This window comes from Drosophila mojavensis, unplaced genomic scaffold, assembly GCF_018153725.1.
Source record: "Drosophila mojavensis isolate 15081-1352.22 unplaced genomic scaffold, ASM1815372v1 contig_36, whole genome shotgun sequence".
Lineage (NCBI taxonomy): Eukaryota > Metazoa > Arthropoda > Insecta > Diptera > Drosophilidae > Drosophila > Drosophila mojavensis.
In genome coordinates, this window is record NW_025318858.1 from 24,153,364 (window position 1) to 24,172,324 (window position 18,961).

Below are 18,961 nucleotides of genomic sequence, written 5' to 3' on the forward strand. Positions count from 1 at the left end.
ATTTCGATTGTTTCGTATCGAAAGCAGCATTGCTTGTCATGCGAACTCTAACTCCCGAAGCTGTCAGCCGCATTGCACAACCCGAGCCATTCACTGAAGTTGTCAACTTGATGTGTGCGTGTCTCCATGTCCGAGACAGTCAGTGACTGTATCACCATGACAATGCTGATGATAATCAGCAGCATCATGATGATGTTCCCGTTGCCGTTGCCGTTGACGGTGAGGTTGAGGATGAGGATGATGAGGCTGCGGGCCACCGTGAGCAGCGACATAATTTCGCGGCCAATTGGAAACTGTCAAAAACTATTTGGCTGTGTCTTCATAACTCGAACAACAGCGTGACGCTCCATGAACTCCACCATCCATCCATTCGTTGGTGTGAGAGTGTGAGAGAGAGAGGGAGAGAGAGAGACTTGTCGGACAGTCAGGCGAACCGCCAAGTCAACTTGTTGGCTTTTCTATTAGGCCACCGCGACGTCGTAGTCGATGGCCCACTTGCCCCAGTTGCAGCTGTTAGCTGGCTGGCTGGCTGGCTTTTTGGCCTAAACTATGCGCATTTTTGCATCGGATTTGCTCGCTTTTTGTGCGAGCGCTTCCCTCGACGAGGAGGCTAATTGAAAAAATGGTTTATTAAAATGGCATGCGATAAGCGTAGTGAGTGGTGCGAGAGTGGTGCAGCCACTTGGAGCTGGCCAAACGCATTATATTTCCGTCATTAGGCGCAACGAGTTGCGGGCCAATTGCATAAGCAGCTCGTTGGCCAGCGCAGTTGAATGGTCAATGGAAGTGCACGCGCAAGTTCGTTGCCTAAGTCTTTTGTTTTAGTTCCCATAATTTGCAATACGTGGCCCAACTTTGGCCCCCATGCTCCGCATACAATCCACACACCCACTGAAACCACAATGGAGCGCGTCCCAATTAAAAAGTTGCGCGTTGTTTTGCCAATTGTCTTGTCGGTGGTTGTTGTTGCTGTTGCAGTTGTTGTTTCAGTTGTCTGTTGCTGCTGGTCATAAATCGCGTCTGCTTATCATTTTCATAAACAACGGCACAATAAAAACGACGAACGCGACGAACTTATGCAATTCTGAGTGTCAGACGCGGCCGCAGTCTGGGCAGCAGCAATATGCACCACAGCAATATGCACCACCATTTGCCATAGTAATGACAGGTGTTTGTAACTCGTTTGTAACAAGCGCTCAGCTCTGGAAGCTAACGGAAGGCACCCAACTACAGCGCCAAAAATAAAAGAAACTAATGAAAATGCTATAGTTGGCCATGCTCGACTAGCAGTTACCCTAGAAATAGAATTTAAGTGGTATATTCAGGCATTCAGTATGCAAGAGGCAATTGAAGTGAAGTGAGCTTTAGAGTCTTTGATTGATAAGTGAATTTATATCGATATGTTCCACTGTAGTCAAATATATTTCTCTTTTTTTTTATTCATATACACAATTGGATACCCCATTCTATTCTGTTAGATCACAATCTTAATCAATATTGATATATAGCCTCATCTAGATTTTGGCAAATACAGGGTATAAAAATATTGTACTTATATACATGTTGCGCACTGGCCAGGACAGACAATCGGTGCACCGATCGCCAGTGGAAGCCTGAGAGACTGTTGCTGGTGCTGGAGGTAGAGCTGGAGCTGGAGCTGGTGCTGGTGCTGGTGCTGGCGGGGGGTCGCCAACGCAGAGACCCCAACAGATATTTGCATTAATATAAAGCCCAAACCAATTTATGCCCGCCAGCAGCAGCTGTGCTGTGCAGCAGCCAAAAATTATTGTACGTCGCAAATGTTGCGCTAGGCGGACAGTTGAACACACACACAGACACACACACTCACACTCAAACACGTTAAAATCAGCCATAAATTGCGGTCTATCAAAAGTCGCAGCATTATGACGATAGCAATGCTCATGACTCGATGCGAGTGAAAGTGATCTGAGCAATGGAAATCGAGTAGGCTGGCTGCCAACATGGGATCTTACATTTTCATTATCGCTGTCATTTGTTCCTGTGGTCGGAACAAATCGCATCAGGAAGATGAGAAGCTGACTTTTCTGATTAGGTTTCTGTCGCCGGACTCGAGTCTGTCTGTACTTTTTGCGGTCGATGCTTCTGCCTTGGCCAGACAATAAAATTGATATTTGCGGTTTGAATTCGCTGCTGCTATTGCGGTTTGTGGCGGCAATGGAATGGAATGCGAAGCTGTTTCATGGTTTCTCAGTGGTCAGTCTATGAAGGAAGGGGAAGGATTGGGGGGCGGTGGGCGGTGAGCCGTTTGGCTGGGGGCGTCCATTGAACTCTCTCGCCTGATTAGCGAAGCTGACGCGCATTTGTCATTGTTAGAGCATAATTAACACACGCCACGCCCCTGACGCCCACTGTCTGGCACAGGAGCCAGCATTAGCTGGAGGTGCCACTCTAGACGGCGCGGGGTGTGTGGGGCACGGCTTAATTGCAGAGTGTTTGCATAATGCTTTTAGCAGTGAAAAAGTGCGCTTGGCTAATGGCCACAAATATTTCAGGCCAAACATTGAAAAACACTTGCGGCCAACGGCGGAGCTGAAAGTGAAAATTGAATTTGTCCGCGTTACGGGGCTGGAATTGGGCACAGGGGGAGGGCCGCACACACTCATAATTAATTTGGCTGCGACGGTTATCGGCCTGGCTTGGCTTGGCTGGCTCGCAGGCACCACTCGAGTAACGACCCAGCACCACCTGCCAGGCTAAAAACCTCACAAAAATCAACAAAATCGATATTTAAAATCGCATAAATCGTTTGGCCACGCTCCACTTGCAATCCACATGCGTTCCACACAGCCAAGTCTTTCGGGCTCTTTGGCTTCCCGGGCTGCAGCCACTTTGTGGTTTGATTTATGCGACTGTTGGCCTGGCTCTAAGCTGTGCTGTGCATTAAAGGGGGGCGCGGGCGTGTGGGTGCGTCGCCAAATAACAGGAATTGCTTTAAATTACGCAAATTTAAATTTACAGAAACAGAAAAACAACGAGTTGCCTGGCAAAACTTGAACTTTTGATTAACTTATGGATTTCTCGGCTCGCTCGCTTGTTCGCCCCACCTCACCCCACGGCTGTCTGCTGCTACGCCTGCTTGCCTAGCTGCCTAGCTGCCTAGTACCGTTAGCGTTAACCACTTGCCAGCTCTAGACTTGTCCACTTTACGTGCCATTGCGCACATTTATCAGCCAGCGTTGGCAGAGGCGAATGAAACCGAAACTGTAACCGAATCCGACTCCAGCTCCAGCCACAACTCAAACTCAACTCCAAATCCCAAATCGAAAGTGACCAAAGTCAGCGGCAATGAAATACAAACCAACAAAATGCTGTCTTATTTATTAGGCCATATAGACACTACATATCAAATGGCAATTGTTCACGTACCTGGATCTAAGTTGTAAAAATTTGAGACATAAAGTTTGAGCACAAAAGTCACAAATTTATATTAGATAAAAGTTGTTGATGAAATGTGCATAGTAATTCATAATATTCTTTCCAGCTCAATCTTTACTCAATGTATTCCATGTACTTGGAGCTAAGATGTAAAATATAATACAAATTCCAGAAATAAATTTGAATAAAAATGTCACAAATTTATATTAGATAAATATTTTGGATAAGATTTGACTAGTACTTCATAATATTCCTAGCAAGGAATTATATTTGATTTCCCGTTCAATCTTTACTCAACTTTGTTTTTAGTCAAAATGTTATTTTTGTTCATATAATTTGCTGGGTTTTGGACAATTGCTCGTTTTGCTGCCTGATTTATAGAGCCTAGCATCCAATTTCCGGGAGCCTTTATATAGGTTGTCTACGTTTTTGATTTGCGGCCATATGATGCTGCGCAAATATTTACACAATCTCAATAAATTTATGCGCTCTTCTTCACATTTTCAATTTGCAATTTTTCGCTCGCCAGGCGGCGGCTGCGGCTGCGGCTGCAACTAGAACTGGGCAACAGGGGAATTCGGCTTGAGATTGGCTAAAGCTAAGGCTGAGACTGTGGTTGTGACTGTGGTTGCGACTGTGGAACTTGGAGTGCCACTTTTTGTGGCTGCTAGCAGAATTTATGCAAATATCCAAAACACAAACTCTGGCTGTGATTGTTATTGGCCTAGAGAACGATCAGCGATCAGCGATCAGCCATCGACGATCGACGAACGAAGCATGGAATCACGTGGGCGGACGAAATTGAATGCGTGGTTGCGAATCGACATTGGGCACAGGCTGGCTGTTGCTGTGGAAGGGCTGCTGTGATTTTTATCGCAGGCCTTTTAGTTAAAGGCCCCGATATAAACGCTGGATAGCAGTGGATCAGCAGACTAACTGTGCCGGCCGAGAGCACGCGGCTCTCGGCTCTCGGCTCACTGTGTGGCCCAGTTGCTCCAGTTAGGCATAGATGACGATGGAGAAAAAGGCAGAGGCAGGGGCAGAGCGAAGTCAGATGGAGACACGCTACATTGCAGATGGAGATGCAACTGGCAGTTATGGTCAGTTCACAGCGTTTGGCAAGTGCAGCCAGTTGTCTGCGACAACAGCGGCAACAACAACTGCTGGAAACTCATTGAACAATTTCCTAGTTTTTCAATTTTTGGTGCGACTTTTGCGGATTGTGGAAAAGGCGAAAGTCAAACAACAACCACAAATGCTGGCCATTAAAAAAAGGTGCTTTATTAAAACCTAACAGGAAAATTGAACAACGTGGTTGTCGTTGTTGTTGCTGTTGCTGCTGCTGCTGCTGGGGCTGTTGTTGCTGTTGTCACTGCATGAGAGATGTGCAGGAAAGCCCAGTGAACGCAGTTTCCCAGACTTTGTAACTGTTTACAGCTGATGTTGCCATTGCTGTCGTTGTTGTTGTTGTTGGCACAATCGATAAATCGCACAGCAACTGGCAATGCGACAACGCATAAGTTGTTCGCTGTTCGTTGTTGTTGATTTTTTTCGGCTGTTTGTTTATTTTATTTCTTTGGGCGGAAGCAAATTGCCATGCGACAAACGCGAAAGCAGTTCGGGCATACAAATAGAAAATTGTTCATTTTGGATCTGAGAAAATCAGCTATTATGCTGCTTAGCTGGCAATGAAAGGGATATTAGTGTGTGCCAAATTATATAAGTATTTCTATAGCAGAATCAAACTATCCATGAAGAGCTATTTACCTACAGCAAACTTTTTTTTTTTTTTTTTTTTTTGCTGTAATATATTTAATAAAAATTTAATTTCATACTGCTCAAATCAATTCTAGTTTATAGAACACCTCCGGGGCATATCCCTTGCGTATGAATTAGGGTTTATATTGAATACCTACAGCCACCGCCACAAACGATAAATATCGATCGTCAATATGTTTATCAGTTGAGCCATAATAGCCAAGCATTTAGCAGCTGCCTACAGGGTATCTATCATATAATCACTTGCTCTCGTCTATGACAGTTTTGCCTTATTAATTTCGCACAACACTTTAATTGATGTTGTCCAAGCAACGTTCAAAATTGTTTGATTAATTGCTGCTCCAGTTAGTGGAACACTCCCAGCTTCCAGCATCCAGCCAGCTAACCGTTACTGCAGCCGCAACAGCAGCCACAATAACAGCAACAACAACAGCCACAGAAGCGGGCGCCATGTCAAAATCCGATTTTTTTTGGCCTGTGGCCCCACGCTGCCTGCCAATTAGAATTTTTTTTTTTATTTATTTATTTTTTTTTTTTTTTTTTTTTTTTTTTTTTTTTGTGGCAACCTCTGGTTCTGCCACGGCCACTCAGAATGGGTTATGCCTGCTACTGGGCACCCGCATCATTTGCTGCGCTGCTGCTGATTTGCGCCATGACCACATCACTTCCTGTCGCTCTTGATTTCATTAGGCATTGCGCGCCGCGTGGGCTGTGGAGGCTGCGGAGCATCTAGGACGAGCTGAGGTCCGTGAAGCGTGCATCCAACTTAATTAGCGCTGAATGCGAGAGGAACTGCAGCTTAATGAGAGGAATGACTCTTTATTGATAAGGTGGCTTCATTTCAGCAGGGCTGCTGCTAGAGAGGAGCGCGTGATTTAAATTGCAAAATGACGTGAAAAGCACGAATATCGAAAACTCTTTTATTATGGGATCTATAAGGAATTTTGTTTCCTCTAATTTTAATTGTTACTATTAATTTATTTTTTTTTTTTTTTTTTTAAATTTTATTTCCCTGAACTATTGTGCCTCGTGAGAACTGAGGATGGGCTAAGTTATATCTTGCTTAGGCTTCCTAGTATTCGTATAAATATATCATACACGAATATGATAACTTCTCCTCCGCTTATATGAAGACTTCTCTTCCACGCGTGTCACGCACGACATCGACTGCGCTCTCTGTGCTTCTAATCCTTTAGCTTTGTCGCAGACACTTAGAATGCGTTGCCTTTAGCCTTGGCTCTCACTCGCCTTCCCTCCCCCCTGCCTTGGCCGTCAACAGGAGAGATGCGACGACGACGCACATTTCTAAGCGACGTGAGGACGTGCGCATTCCGTGGAGCTGGCAACGTTCACGAGTTTATGCAACGATCCATCATCTAAGCCAAGATTTTTGTCCGGACTGACCAACGGACGACGGCGGGTGGCAGCTGCAACTGCCAACAACAGCAACAACAACAACAACAACAGCAGCGAGAGAAACAGCAGACAGGCATTTTTTAGCCAAACACAAGAAACGCATTCGCGGTGGTTGTGACGTTCGCTGTGGCAGTGGCAGTGGCTGAGGTTGAGGTTTTGTTGTTGTAGCTGCTGTTGGCCATGCTAAGCATTGAGTGAGCTTTTGCATACTTAGTTACCTTGTCTTCCAGTTGGGCTTCGCATGTTTTTGGCCATTTGGCGTTGCAATTGTTGTTCCCGTTGTTGTTGTTGCTGTTGTTGCTGTTGCTGTTGCAGTCACAGTCAAGTCCAGCCAGAGGCTCCAGGTTGCAGCTCCATGTCCAGCCCGAAGCTGGCGGCCAAATGCAAATCTTGCACCGCCTTGCCCCGTTGCTCGGCACGCATGTATTGGAATTTTGATTTATCAATAGATGGCAGTGGGCGCCCAATGAGTCCAAAACGTAGCTCGACTCGGTGCTGGGGATCGGATCTTTGTTTTTGTGGCGAAAGCAAAAGTTTGTTCGCTGGCACGTTGAGCGAAAGGCGACTGGCTCAAAGTTGAAACGTGGCCGTGGCCAGACAGCTGCAACAGCTGCCACACCACCACCAACAGCACCACCAACTGCATCACCAACTGTACCACCAAGTGCCAAGTGCCCGTCTCCATTGCTGACTAGCATTAAAAATAGAGAAAAACTAACGTTGCACCGCTGCACCACACCACAGCGCCGCCGACTCATTTGACTTCTTTGGCTGGGGCGCGCAAAACATAAATCAAATGGAGGAAAATGTACAAGATAAATTTTTAAGCACACTTATTTAACACCTAACAACCTTGTTAGATGCATTTTGATGATGCAACCAGTCTCCGGGCACAGCCACAGTCACAACCACAGTCAGAGCAGGCGCAGCCGGCGACAAGGTGGAGCAAATACACACAGAGTGAGAGAGAGGGGGGAGACAGGAGTCAGAGTCAAGTCTGAAGACACGTCGCATCGTCGCACTTGTGGCTCAGAAATCTATACCGGAAAATTAAAAATTGTTAATAACACGACAAGCTGCGTGGCGGGGCCGGTGGTGCGGCGGTGCACGGTCAACAACTGTTAGAATTGCTTTTCGGTGTTTGCTGAGTCTCACCGCAGCAGCAGCAGCAGCAGCAGCAGCGACAAAGAACACAACTTTGTGAATGTGAATGCTGTGGATGTGGTTCAACTTTTAAATTGCAATCGCACACATACTGAGGGATACTCTGTGAGTGTGTGTGTGTGTGTGTGTGAGGGAGAGAGAGAGAGAGAGAGTGAGAGCAACTCTTCATCAAAGCCTTACATCTGCTCACATATAAATCTTGCGGCTCGGCTAAAGGGTGCCGAACGCGTTGAATTTTTACGAAAAATAATTTCTAAAAATTGCAATAAATATTGAGAGGCGCTGATAAGGCGTCAACATAAATCAGGTGGCATGTAGACGAAGAAGAAGCAGAAGAAAGAAAAATTAAACAACAACAGCAGGAGATGCGCCAGATGAAGTAGAAGAAGCAGAACAAGCCAATGCAGACATAGCGGAAATATCAAGACTAAGTCTTGCAATTGCTATTGAAAACTGGCAACTCGAGACTGGGAACCCGTGACTAATCAATGAAATAGTGTGAAATCTTCACACAACGCAGCCAGCCGGCAAAGGGCACCGACTGCGGCAGGAGGGGAGCGAGTGGTGCTCTCATATTTTGTATAAACCAATTCAATATCAGCTGGTCAGCCTTAGCAATCGATACAATTGCACGCTTTCTGCGCGCACAGCTGCCACCCACGCAACCGCCAAACCACACAAGCAACAGCAGCAACAGCAACAGCAACAACAGCAGCAGCAGCAATTGTCAAGCAAACACTTTCATTGGCCCCATTGCAATGTGTGCCAGGGAGATTGGATTACAGCGTAGCGTGATAGCCTGGCTTGAGACTCTTGATTGATCCATAAGTAGGGTATGCTAATGCTCAACACACACACTCACACACAAGAGACAAGAGACAGCTTATGGCTTTATATCTAAGCCAAATGAGTCCGAGTTAGGCACGATTTTCGACAATATTTGGCATGATTTCAATAATTGTAATTTGCGCCACTTTAAGGCAGCTTCGATCAATCGATAGCACTTGGACAATGTGATTAGCAACCGTTAGCATTTAATCTAAGCTCCTATTCAGAATACATGTGGCTCAAATGATTTCGCATGAGCTCAAAGTATTTGGCAATCAGCAGGCTGCACTCTAAACTCTTCAGTCCGTCCCCTTGGCCACCTCTGCACTGTGTGGCGCTGCTACACGCCTCGCATTTGATGCTGCTCTCTGTGGCACGTAGTCATTTCTCATCAGACGCGCTACGGCACACTCATGGGGCAGGTAAATCATCCACATCTGCCGGAAATTGCATAAAAATATGCAAGGCTGCGTTGCTGCCTGGCCTATGCTGCAACAGCAACAGCAACAACAACAGCAACAACAACAATAACAGCAACTGCCATATGCTGCATTAGACGCACTGGGTGAGGGGGGAGAGGGTGAGCAAGGCGTTGCAGCAACTACAGTAAGCCACGGGCCTCAAGACATGTCCGACTCTTATCAAAAGCGCTGGCTGCTTGATAATCCGCGGCAGAGACACGACCGACATTTGGCCACCTTCTATTAGCCCCAAATGCAATGTTATGATGCTCTGCTGCTCCGCTGCTCCGTTGGCTAGCTGGCCGAGGTGTTAATCAAGCCAAACCACGATCCGATGGCCCAGGATGTGGCTGACCGGCTGGCTGGCTGCATGGGGAGCGCTGCTCGGATAGTTTCTCAGCACCTCGAGCCTCACACGCCAGTTAGCCAAGAAGCGGGGCAATCAACTGGCAGCTCGACCGACCGCATTGTTGTTGGCCGAGCTTCGTGCTGGCCGAGCTGTTTGGTTTTGGCCATGACAGAATTTCTCCTTCGTTTTGGTTGTTTCGTACGATAAATAAGGTAATTGAATGAAATTACTTTTGACAGCTTATTTGCATACATCAACAGCGGTCGCAGTAGCCGGCCGCAGCTGAAGTTGAAGCTGAACTTGGAGTTGGAGTTGGAGTTGGAGTTGGTGCTGAATCTCGAACTCAAGCCAAGAAACTGAGGCCTTGTTAGCCCATAATTGGTTATTGAATGCTGCTGCACACACTCACACACACACACACACACACACACCCCGCACGAGTGTTTCGCCTGAGTGTGTGTGAGGAAGTGCGTGCTGACAAAGATGAATAACTCTTGAAAAGTTTTGACGACAACAAGCAGGGCTTTCTGTAGTGCCTGCGCGCGCAGGCAAAACGAATGACTTGAGCAACGAACTCGATTTTTATCAGAACTTAACTCGTGTACTGAAGCATTTGAGTGACGAAATCCTTAACGCATTGAGTATGACATTTCTGAAGCCCATTAAGTATATATCTTATCGAACGGGATGTTGACTTTTTCTCAATTTAAGTGTAAGCCCGTACAGTCTTTGCTTTGTTGAGGCAAGCTCTCAGTGAAGTGATTTAGTCATACAGGCCCCCGAGGAACAATCGGCTGTAAGGTTGACTTTTCAATGTCTACCTCCTGTTGGTCTGGTCAATTGAATTCGTTCCTTTCCCAATGCTAGCTGTTCTTGTTCTCTTTCTACATTTTGTCTCATTGTTTTCGTATTTATTTCTGGCAATTGGAATCGGCGATTTGATTTACCTTTCACCGCAGCTGCTGTTGCTGCTGCTGTAGTTGTTGCTGACGGGTTATCAGGGAGCTGGCGCAGGCAAAGCCCACTTGGTCAGGGCCAGAGTCAGAGTCAGAGTCAGGGCCAGGTCCAGGTCCAGGCGTTGGCTGCTCATCCCAGCAGCTATTTCGTGTGGGCGTCTGCTGCAGCTGCGCGAGGGCAGCCATCGGGATCTGTCTTTGGGCCGTGTTTCTCAACAGCAGTTCCATGTTGTTGACAGATAAAATTGCCAATCTGTTGGCTCTGACGACATCGTCGTCGACGTCGTCTTCGTTGCTTGGCGACAATTTCGCCCGGGTTAAACGGGTTTAAACGGCTGCCAACTAAGCTTAATGAAAGTCTTTAGTCAGCACAGCAGCTCAGCAGCTCAGCAGCTCAGCAGAGCAGCGGAGCAGCGGAACAGCAATCTAAGCAGATCTTCGCCAGGCGGACCGTTGCGACCCAACAGTTCGATGCCTTTGGCTTACAAAAAGTGTAATTAGCGCAGAAATTGAACGTGAGGAGTCGCCGCGACGTGGACACGTTTCGCTTTAAATGCATATCAGTCTGGGAGTCTGAGTCTGAGACTGAGACAGAGACAGAGACACGGATGGATGGGGACAGAAACAGAAACAGAAACAGAGACAGAGAGACTGAGACTGAGGCAGAGACTGAGGCAGAGACTGAGGGAGGCGGACTGTTAGCTCCCGTCTTGTTGTCGTCTGTTTCGCCTGCCGAGAGCTGGAGGCGGCGAGTGGGGAACGGGGTGGATTCCACTATTTAAAGTGAAATAATGACAGTTTTAATTGCAGATTTTTTGTGCTCGTTGTTCGTTGGCGTCTGGCAAAATGCCATAGCTGACTCTCTGAGTGGCCCCGTCAGGCTGCTGTCTCGCCTTCTAGCGTTGCTCTGATGCTGGGCTATTTTTAGGGTGGCGTAGGCCAGCAGCGTGCAGCCCGTTAAATGTAAATGTTGATTACGCAAATGCCAACTAATTGGCAGCCATTAAAGCCAGGTCAATGCTCCTGTACAGCAACAGCAGCAGCAGCAACTCCAAAAAAAAAAAAAAAAAATGAGAAAAACCGAAATTTAAGTTGACATACGCTTAATACGCGGCTGCCTGAGGCTGCTCTCGAGACTCTATACAAAGCATGACCAGAACAAATTGCCCCACTGACTGTTGCAAATTAAGTTAAGCTGCGCGGGCTTTAAGCCGTTGCCTTTAAATCAAATTAAAATTTTGACAACTTCATTTGTAATTGGCAGAGCAACCGTTTAACCGGCAGCGACAGTGCCGCACTGCCAGCACCGCAAGCACCGAAACCACCGTAATAAACTATATTATATTGACTTCCCTCTCTCTCTTTCATTTTTGCGCCCTCAGGTGTCGGCCAGCGATCCGGATTGCGGCGTGAATGCCATGGTGAACTACACGATCGGCGAGGGCTTCAAGCATCTCACGGAATTCGAGGTGCGCTCGGCCTCGGGCGAGATTTGCATTGCCGGCGAACTGGACTATGAGCGGCGCAACAGCTACGAGTTTCCGGTGCTGGCCACCGACCGGGGCGGACTGAGCACCACGGCCATGATCAAGCTCCAGCTGACAGACGTGAATGACAATCGGCCGGTGTTCTATCCGCGGGAGTACAACGTATCGCTGCGCGAATCTGGCCCGGCACAGGGCAGCGGCTCGTCCATGCCCATTGTGGCCGTGGTGGCCACGGATCCGGATGCGGGCAGCTTTGGCCAGGTGTCGTATCGCATTGTCGCCGGCAACGAGGGCGGCATCTTTCGCATCGATCGTGCCAGCGGCGAGATCTTTGTCGTACGGCCGGACATGCTGTCCGTGCGCACCCAGGCGATGCACATACTGAACATCTCAGCCACGGACGGCGGCGGCCTGCGCACCAGCACCGACGCCGTCGTCTTCCTCAGCATCATCGATGCCATGCAACGGCCGCCGATCTTCGAGAAGGCGCGCTACAACTACTACGTCAAGGAGGATGTGCCGCGCAACACAGTCGTCGGATCGGTGATAGCTACCAGCAGTGACACCGGTGAGTAGTACACGAATCCCGGCTCCAATTGGAGCCAGGCCCTGCCACAGGCCAGACTCATCGGTTTGCCCAAATTGTGTATATATATTGTTTATATATATATATATTTATTGCGCTTGGGTCAGGCCGTGGCTACCAAACTTGGCGGCCAGCGTCGCGACGTCTTTGTATTGGATTGCATTCATTAGTTCAGTGAGCTGGAAAACAAAATATGCGCATATGATGGACGGACGGACGGATGAGCGGGCGATTGAATGGACCAACGGTTGAATGCTCCAATCGTTGGGCCACCAAAAAAAACAAAAACTTGCGAAGTAGCGCAGCATATGTTAGGCATGGAGACTATTTAATACCCTTGAATTGATGTATGTAGAGTAGGCTGGTATAGGCTGAAGTTAGGGTTTCATATGATGGTGTTTTACAAGTATATTTATGCCTATAAATATATGTCTATAAATGTTTAGTATTATATTAAGAGAATATATAGAACATGAATTTGTTTTTCTTCACGAAATGAATTGTAGATCAATGGCAGGTTCGGCAAGATCTTAATAGAAGATATCATTATTATCTATGTATATAGATCTAAAGTACTTATTCAGAACCCTAAGAACTACGAGTATATGATATATATGACCATTATTAGCTAAAAATTTGCAGCTCGTAAGACTTGTAGTCTTAATTCATAATATGTGCTGCATGAACTCGCAACTGTTGCATATTTCATGCGAAAAGCGACATACTCTCTGCCTGCAATATAACAGCCAAGGAAAATTAAAATAAAATTTGTACAAGAAATGCAAAAAGAAAAGAAGACTGGCAGAGCGGAGCGCAAAATGGGCCACTGGCAGGCTGGACAAAGAGAGAGAGAGAGAGCGGCACAGCTGACGAATGAGCAGAGCCGGTGGGGGGAAGAGTCCGTGGCAAAGTGTGGGCAGAGGGAGGGGACAGAGAGAGACATGCAGAACAAAGCTAAAGCAAAACACTTCAAACGCAAATTTCGGCAGAAATCTGCACCCATCAACGATATTCCACGTCCTCGTCATCGCTCGCTCGCTCGCCCGCTCGCTGATACAAAAGGCCAAGACACGAGCTCGAGTGCCTGTCTACCGGGCGAAGGCAGACTGGGTAGGGGCAAGGGGTAGTTGGTAGAAAGACGAAGAATTGGCTGAAGTTGGGAGTCTGCTGTTTCTTTTTTTTTTTTTTTTTTTTTTTTTTTTTGAATGGCTATGCAAAATGAATTTTGAGCTTTAATTTGCTGCTTTCGCTGTGCACTTCCTTTCATTGCTCCCGCCGTCGCTGTTGAGTTCCAGACCCCTCGGCTGGCTCCTCTCATGTGTCAATCTGGTACCAGAGGTTCAGTGTTCGTTCATTCTTTGGCTCTATTGTTCCATCTGCAAACTCATTGCGCGTCCTTTGTTTGGCTCACTGGCATTTGAATTGCCTTTAATGAGGCATCTTTTTGGCAAACCCTTTGAACCCTTTCCGCTTCCCCCTTTTCACATTCTTTCTCATCAATTTCTGTTATCTCCCTCTCTTTCTCACTCTGTTTCTTTCTATCTCCACTTGCAGCTCAACGCAGTCCGGTGCGCTATTCCATATACTCGGGCGATCCGGATGGCTACTTTAGCATTGAGCCCGCCTCGGGCAACATACGGATTGCCCGCCCACTGGACCACGAGGCCAAGGCGCAGGTCCTGCTGAACATACAGGCGACCAGCGGCGACCCACCCGTCTATGGCCACACGCAGGTCAACATCGAGGTGGAGGACGTCAATGACAATGCGCCCGAGTTCGAGACGAGCATGGTGCGCATCTCGGTGCCGGAGAATGCCGAGCTGGGCACACCGCTGTTCGCCGCCCACGCCCACGACAAGGACTCGGGCAGCAGCGGGCAGGTGACCTACAGCATTACGGGCAATGCCAATGCCACCCAGCCGGGCCGCGGCAAGGCGCAGCCAACGGGCGCTGCTCTCTTCGCTATCGATGCACGCTCGGGCCACCTGGTGCTATCACGACATCTGGACTACGAGACCGCGCAGCGGCATTCGTTAATTGTGACGGCCACCGATGGCGGACTGCCGCCTCTCTCGGCGGATCTCACCATACTCGTCGACGTGCAGGACGTCAATGACAATCCGCCCGTCTTCGAGCGCGACGAATATGCGGTGAATGTGTCCGAATCGCGGCCCATTAATGCACAGGTAAGACTCACAGATTGTTGGCCCTGCACTTGGGAAAAAAGTCTAGTAGGAATAGAAATCTATGTGAATTTCAATTATATTTGAATATTCTTTCTATTATAAAATAAGTGGAGATGATACTTAAATGGGAAGCTTAGGAAAAAACTAAAGAAGTCAAATTATTCTAAAAGGAAATTATGTTTAAAGCACAAATCAATATCTATTAAAAACTTTTAAAACAAAATTGTAAAAGAAATAAAATCTAAAAAGAAATTATGTTAAAGAATAAAACTTTTAGAAAGCTTAGGAAAAAATTCTTAATGAATTAATGTAAAGAAAATATTTTACAAGGAAATTATGTTTAAAAGAAAAACAAGTAAGAAAGCTCCAGTCGAGACTGCTCGACTAGGAGATACCCTGAACCCTCTAAGCTGATATTCTAATCATTCTGCACTTCTTTTATGCACACATACATACACATGCATCCACACGCACGCACAAGCCTGCGCTCTGCTAACTGCGCAGTAAGCAGCGACTGCGCTTGGGCTGCGCTGCAATGTGGGCAATATTATGAGAATTTATTTGTTGAATAATTTATTTTGTAGACATATGATCTTAATGAAACTTTCAGAGCGTAATCATATGGTTAGAATATGTGTACATTCCAAAGCACAAGTCTCTAGTACTTGAAATGCGTTTTTTACAAATTGGGGGAGAAGGGGGCGTGGTATCCAAAATCTGTAAATCACAAAATCTTTGTATCGATTAACTTTATATAAAACGCAAATTTGAAGACTCCAGGTCTAAAAGTGTTCAAATTAGGCTTAAAAAACAAAATCAATTTTTCGATTATTCTCGATAAAAAAGTTATCGGATGATTTATCGAAAAAATAAAGCAAACTCGTACTGCGTATGGTATACACGAGTATGCATGCCAAATTTCAGCTCTCTAGCTCTTATAACTTCTGAGATCGACGCACTCATACGGACGGACGGACGGACGGACGGACAGACGGACAGGGCTATATCGACTCAGCTCATCGCGCTGATCAAGAATATATATACTTTGTGGGGTCTGCCACGCCTCCTTCTGCCCGTTACATACTTTTTCACAAAACCATTATACCCTGATTTCCCATTTTCAATGGGTTCAGGGTATAATAAACAACTATTAGGAAACTAAAAAAAAAAACAAAAAACAAAAAAAAAATAAAAAATCTAAAAGAAATAAAAATATTTTATGTGAAATGAAGTTATATTAAATTACTCATATTCAATATTCTCATATGCAAATATTAATTCAGAAGGCGTCTATATTATATGTATAACGAAAAGTATGGTTAAAGTAAAAAGCTTCTTCTATAACTCCATTTGGGCTTTCAATAGCCACATAGTATTTTTTGTGAGTGCACCAGCTGCAGCAGATGCCAGCCACGTTCGGCTGCCTGAAGTTTTATTGAAAAATAAATTTTTGTAATGCAAACTAAATGCGCAACATAAATTTGATTAACAGCCCGTAAAAGTCACGCTTTTGTCAGGCAGGCGTCATATCTTTTTTGAAATATCTCAACACCCCAGAGAAGATGCTGCGGCTGCTGCGGCTGCTGCGGCTGCTGTTGCTGCTGCATCCACTGCTGTGTCCAGGCCGGTTGCATGCGGCATGCGGCATGCGGCAGGCTGCCTGTTGAACTAGTTTTGATCATAAAATCACTTTATATCTTTTGGCATCACGAGGCTGAAACGAGTTGCTGCAGTTCTAGGGATTCCTCTAGAGATTTACGCAGACATGCATCAGAGATTCCAATGCCGCCGCTTCAGTGGATGATTGATGACCGCCAACCGTGTTTGGCATGTAGATCTCTTTCCCTCCTGCTCCTTTGAGACTCTTCCCGTCTCTATCACTCTGCATCTCTGGCTGCTCCAAATTAACGCAAACTCTCTCAACTCTCTTTGTTGCAGATCATCCAGGTGAATGCCAGCGATCTCGACACGGGCAACAACGCACGCATCACCTATCGCATCGTAGACGCGGGCGCGGATAATGCCAGCCAGAGCCTGGCGAACGCTGGCGGCCCGGACGCCGATCTTGCCCAGCATTTCGGCATATTTCCCAACTCCGGCTGGATCTATCTGCGTGCGGCACTCGATCGAGAGAGCCGCGATCGCTATGAGCTGACCGTCCTGGCTACCGACAACGGCACGCCGGCGGCGCATGCGCGCGCCCGTGTGCTGGTCCGCGTGCTGGATGCGAACGATAATGATCCGAAGTTCCAGCGCGAGAGCTACGAGTTTCGCATCGAGGAGAATCTGCGACGCGGCGCCGTTGTGGGCGTTGTCAGTGCCAGCGATGCGGATCTGGGCGAGAATGCGGCCATACGCTACAGCCTGCTGCCAGCCAATTCCAGCTTTCAGGTGCATCCCGTCACAGGTGAGTCGACGCATCCTCTTGCCATAAATTAGTGCTCGCAATGTTCGCGATGTTTGCGATGTTCGCGCTGCGCGGTAGCCGCCAATCCGCAAAATGTCGCAGCCCGAACAGCTCACTCAACGCCGTTAGAGTTCGTGTCCGAGCAGAAGCCACTGTCAAGCCAGCAGCCATGACCCATGGTCATTCATTACTGCTCCACTTGGCTGTCGCTTCTGCACTGCTCCTTGCCATTGCCCACGTCGCCCATAGATCAAACGCGCACGAGCAAACGGAAACCAGTTCCCCATACGGGGACGACGACGGCGCTGCTGCTGCTGCTGCTGCTGACGATGGGGCAAGCGATAAAATGCGATCTGTTTGAGATATGGCTAGATGGCCAGCTAGATGGCTAGATGGGTAGATGGCGCAGCCGGCAGCCAACTATCTCGGCTGCAGGCCAGGAGCAGCGCATGACCATTAGTGTTTGAGCAACAACAGTTTTAACGCTGTCAGCTCATCCGTCAATGGAATATCATTGGGTTGACATTTTGCAGGCCACTGTGCATATGTGTGTGTCTCTGTGTGTGTGTGCGTGTCCGCTCTAGGGGCCTGGCTGGCAAAGGAGCCACAGTCAGCGTCTCGCTTCATTTAAATTAAATATGGAGATCGCGTGCTGCTAATCCTGCCAGCAGCAGCAGTAACAACAGAGGCTCTGGCAAACTCGTTTTTCCTGACATGATTTTCTTTTGGCCGCCACGCTGCCAGGCATGACATTTTGATGGCAATAGGCGGAGGCACCACCAGCACCACTGGCACACCACCAGCCAACACTTTGGCATTAATCATCTGCGACCCAGTTACGAGCCACATTTTCCAAACTAATCAACAATTGTTAGCGGTAGCTCTCACTCTCTATCTCGCTCTCTCTCTCTCTCTCTCTCTCTCTCTCTCTTCATCTCTAGATCTCTAGATTGAGAGTGAGCTATCATGTAAACTATAAAATGAGAGAATAGGTATTTCGGAACTTATCTTGTTTGCAAATCATTTGATCTTCAATCTTATGAGAAAGAGTTAATAACTAAATAGTTCCAATTCTTTATAGAGTATATTTCACATTCCAACATTTTCATATCCCATTGACACATGATTAATTACTAAACTAAAATGCTTGGCCTCTTCCCTTCTAATTGCAGGCGAGATAAGCACACGCGAGCCGCTGGATCGGGAGCTGCGCGAACTGTACGATCTGATGGTGGAGGCAAGGGATCAGGGCACGCCGACGCGCAGTGCCCGGGCACCGGTGCGTGTGCATGTGACAGATGTGAATGACAATGCGCCGGAGATAGCCGATCCGCAGGAGGATGTGGTTAGCGTGCGCGAGGAGCAGCCACCGGGCACCGAGGTGGTGCGCATACGCGCGATCGATCGCGATCACGGCCAGAATGCATCCATCAACTATTCGCTGCTGAAGGGTCGTGACTCGGATGGGCATGGCCTGTTCAGCATTGATGCCAACACTGGCGTGATTCGCACACGCGTTGTCCTCGACCACGAGGAGCGCAGCATCTATCGCCTGGCGGTGGCCGCCACCGATGGCGGCAATCCGCCCAAGCAGACGCTGCGAATGCTGCGCGTCGAGGTGCTCGATCTGAATGACAATCGGCCGACGTTCACCAGCTCCAGTCTGGTCTTCAGGGTGAGTGAGAGATTTATGGGCGGGTCATTTGCCCAGCGGCCACAGCGGAGGGCAGAGGCAGAGGCAGTGGCTGTGGCAGAGGTAGAGCAGGTTTCTTCCAGGTGGTTCCAGGAAAACTTTTGTCTATTTGACGCTTCTAGTTTTACACGAAGTCCCTCCTGCTTGGCTCGTTTGATTTCCTGCTTCTTTTTCCACAACAGTCGTGATCAGCGCGTTTGTCGCCTGCCTTTTGTGCGGATGATTTGTAGCA

At 47.5% G+C, this 18,961-nt stretch overlaps 1 protein-coding gene across 1 annotated transcript in view; it reads left to right on the forward strand.

Moving 5' to 3' along the window:
* The window catches only part of LOC6577682 (protein dachsous), an 86,439-nt gene that overhangs the window by 52,963 nt on the left and 14,515 nt on the right, over positions 1-18,961 (forward strand). The window contains exons 3-6 of the mRNA XM_002003596.4: positions 11,753-12,425; positions 13,998-14,629; positions 16,568-17,036; positions 18,209-18,711. Of these exons, the coding sequence (XP_002003632.3) occupies positions 11,753-12,425; positions 13,998-14,629; positions 16,568-17,036; positions 18,209-18,711 (2,277 nt within the window). The remainder of the gene's footprint in view (positions 1-11,752; positions 12,426-13,997; positions 14,630-16,567; positions 17,037-18,208; positions 18,712-18,961) is intronic.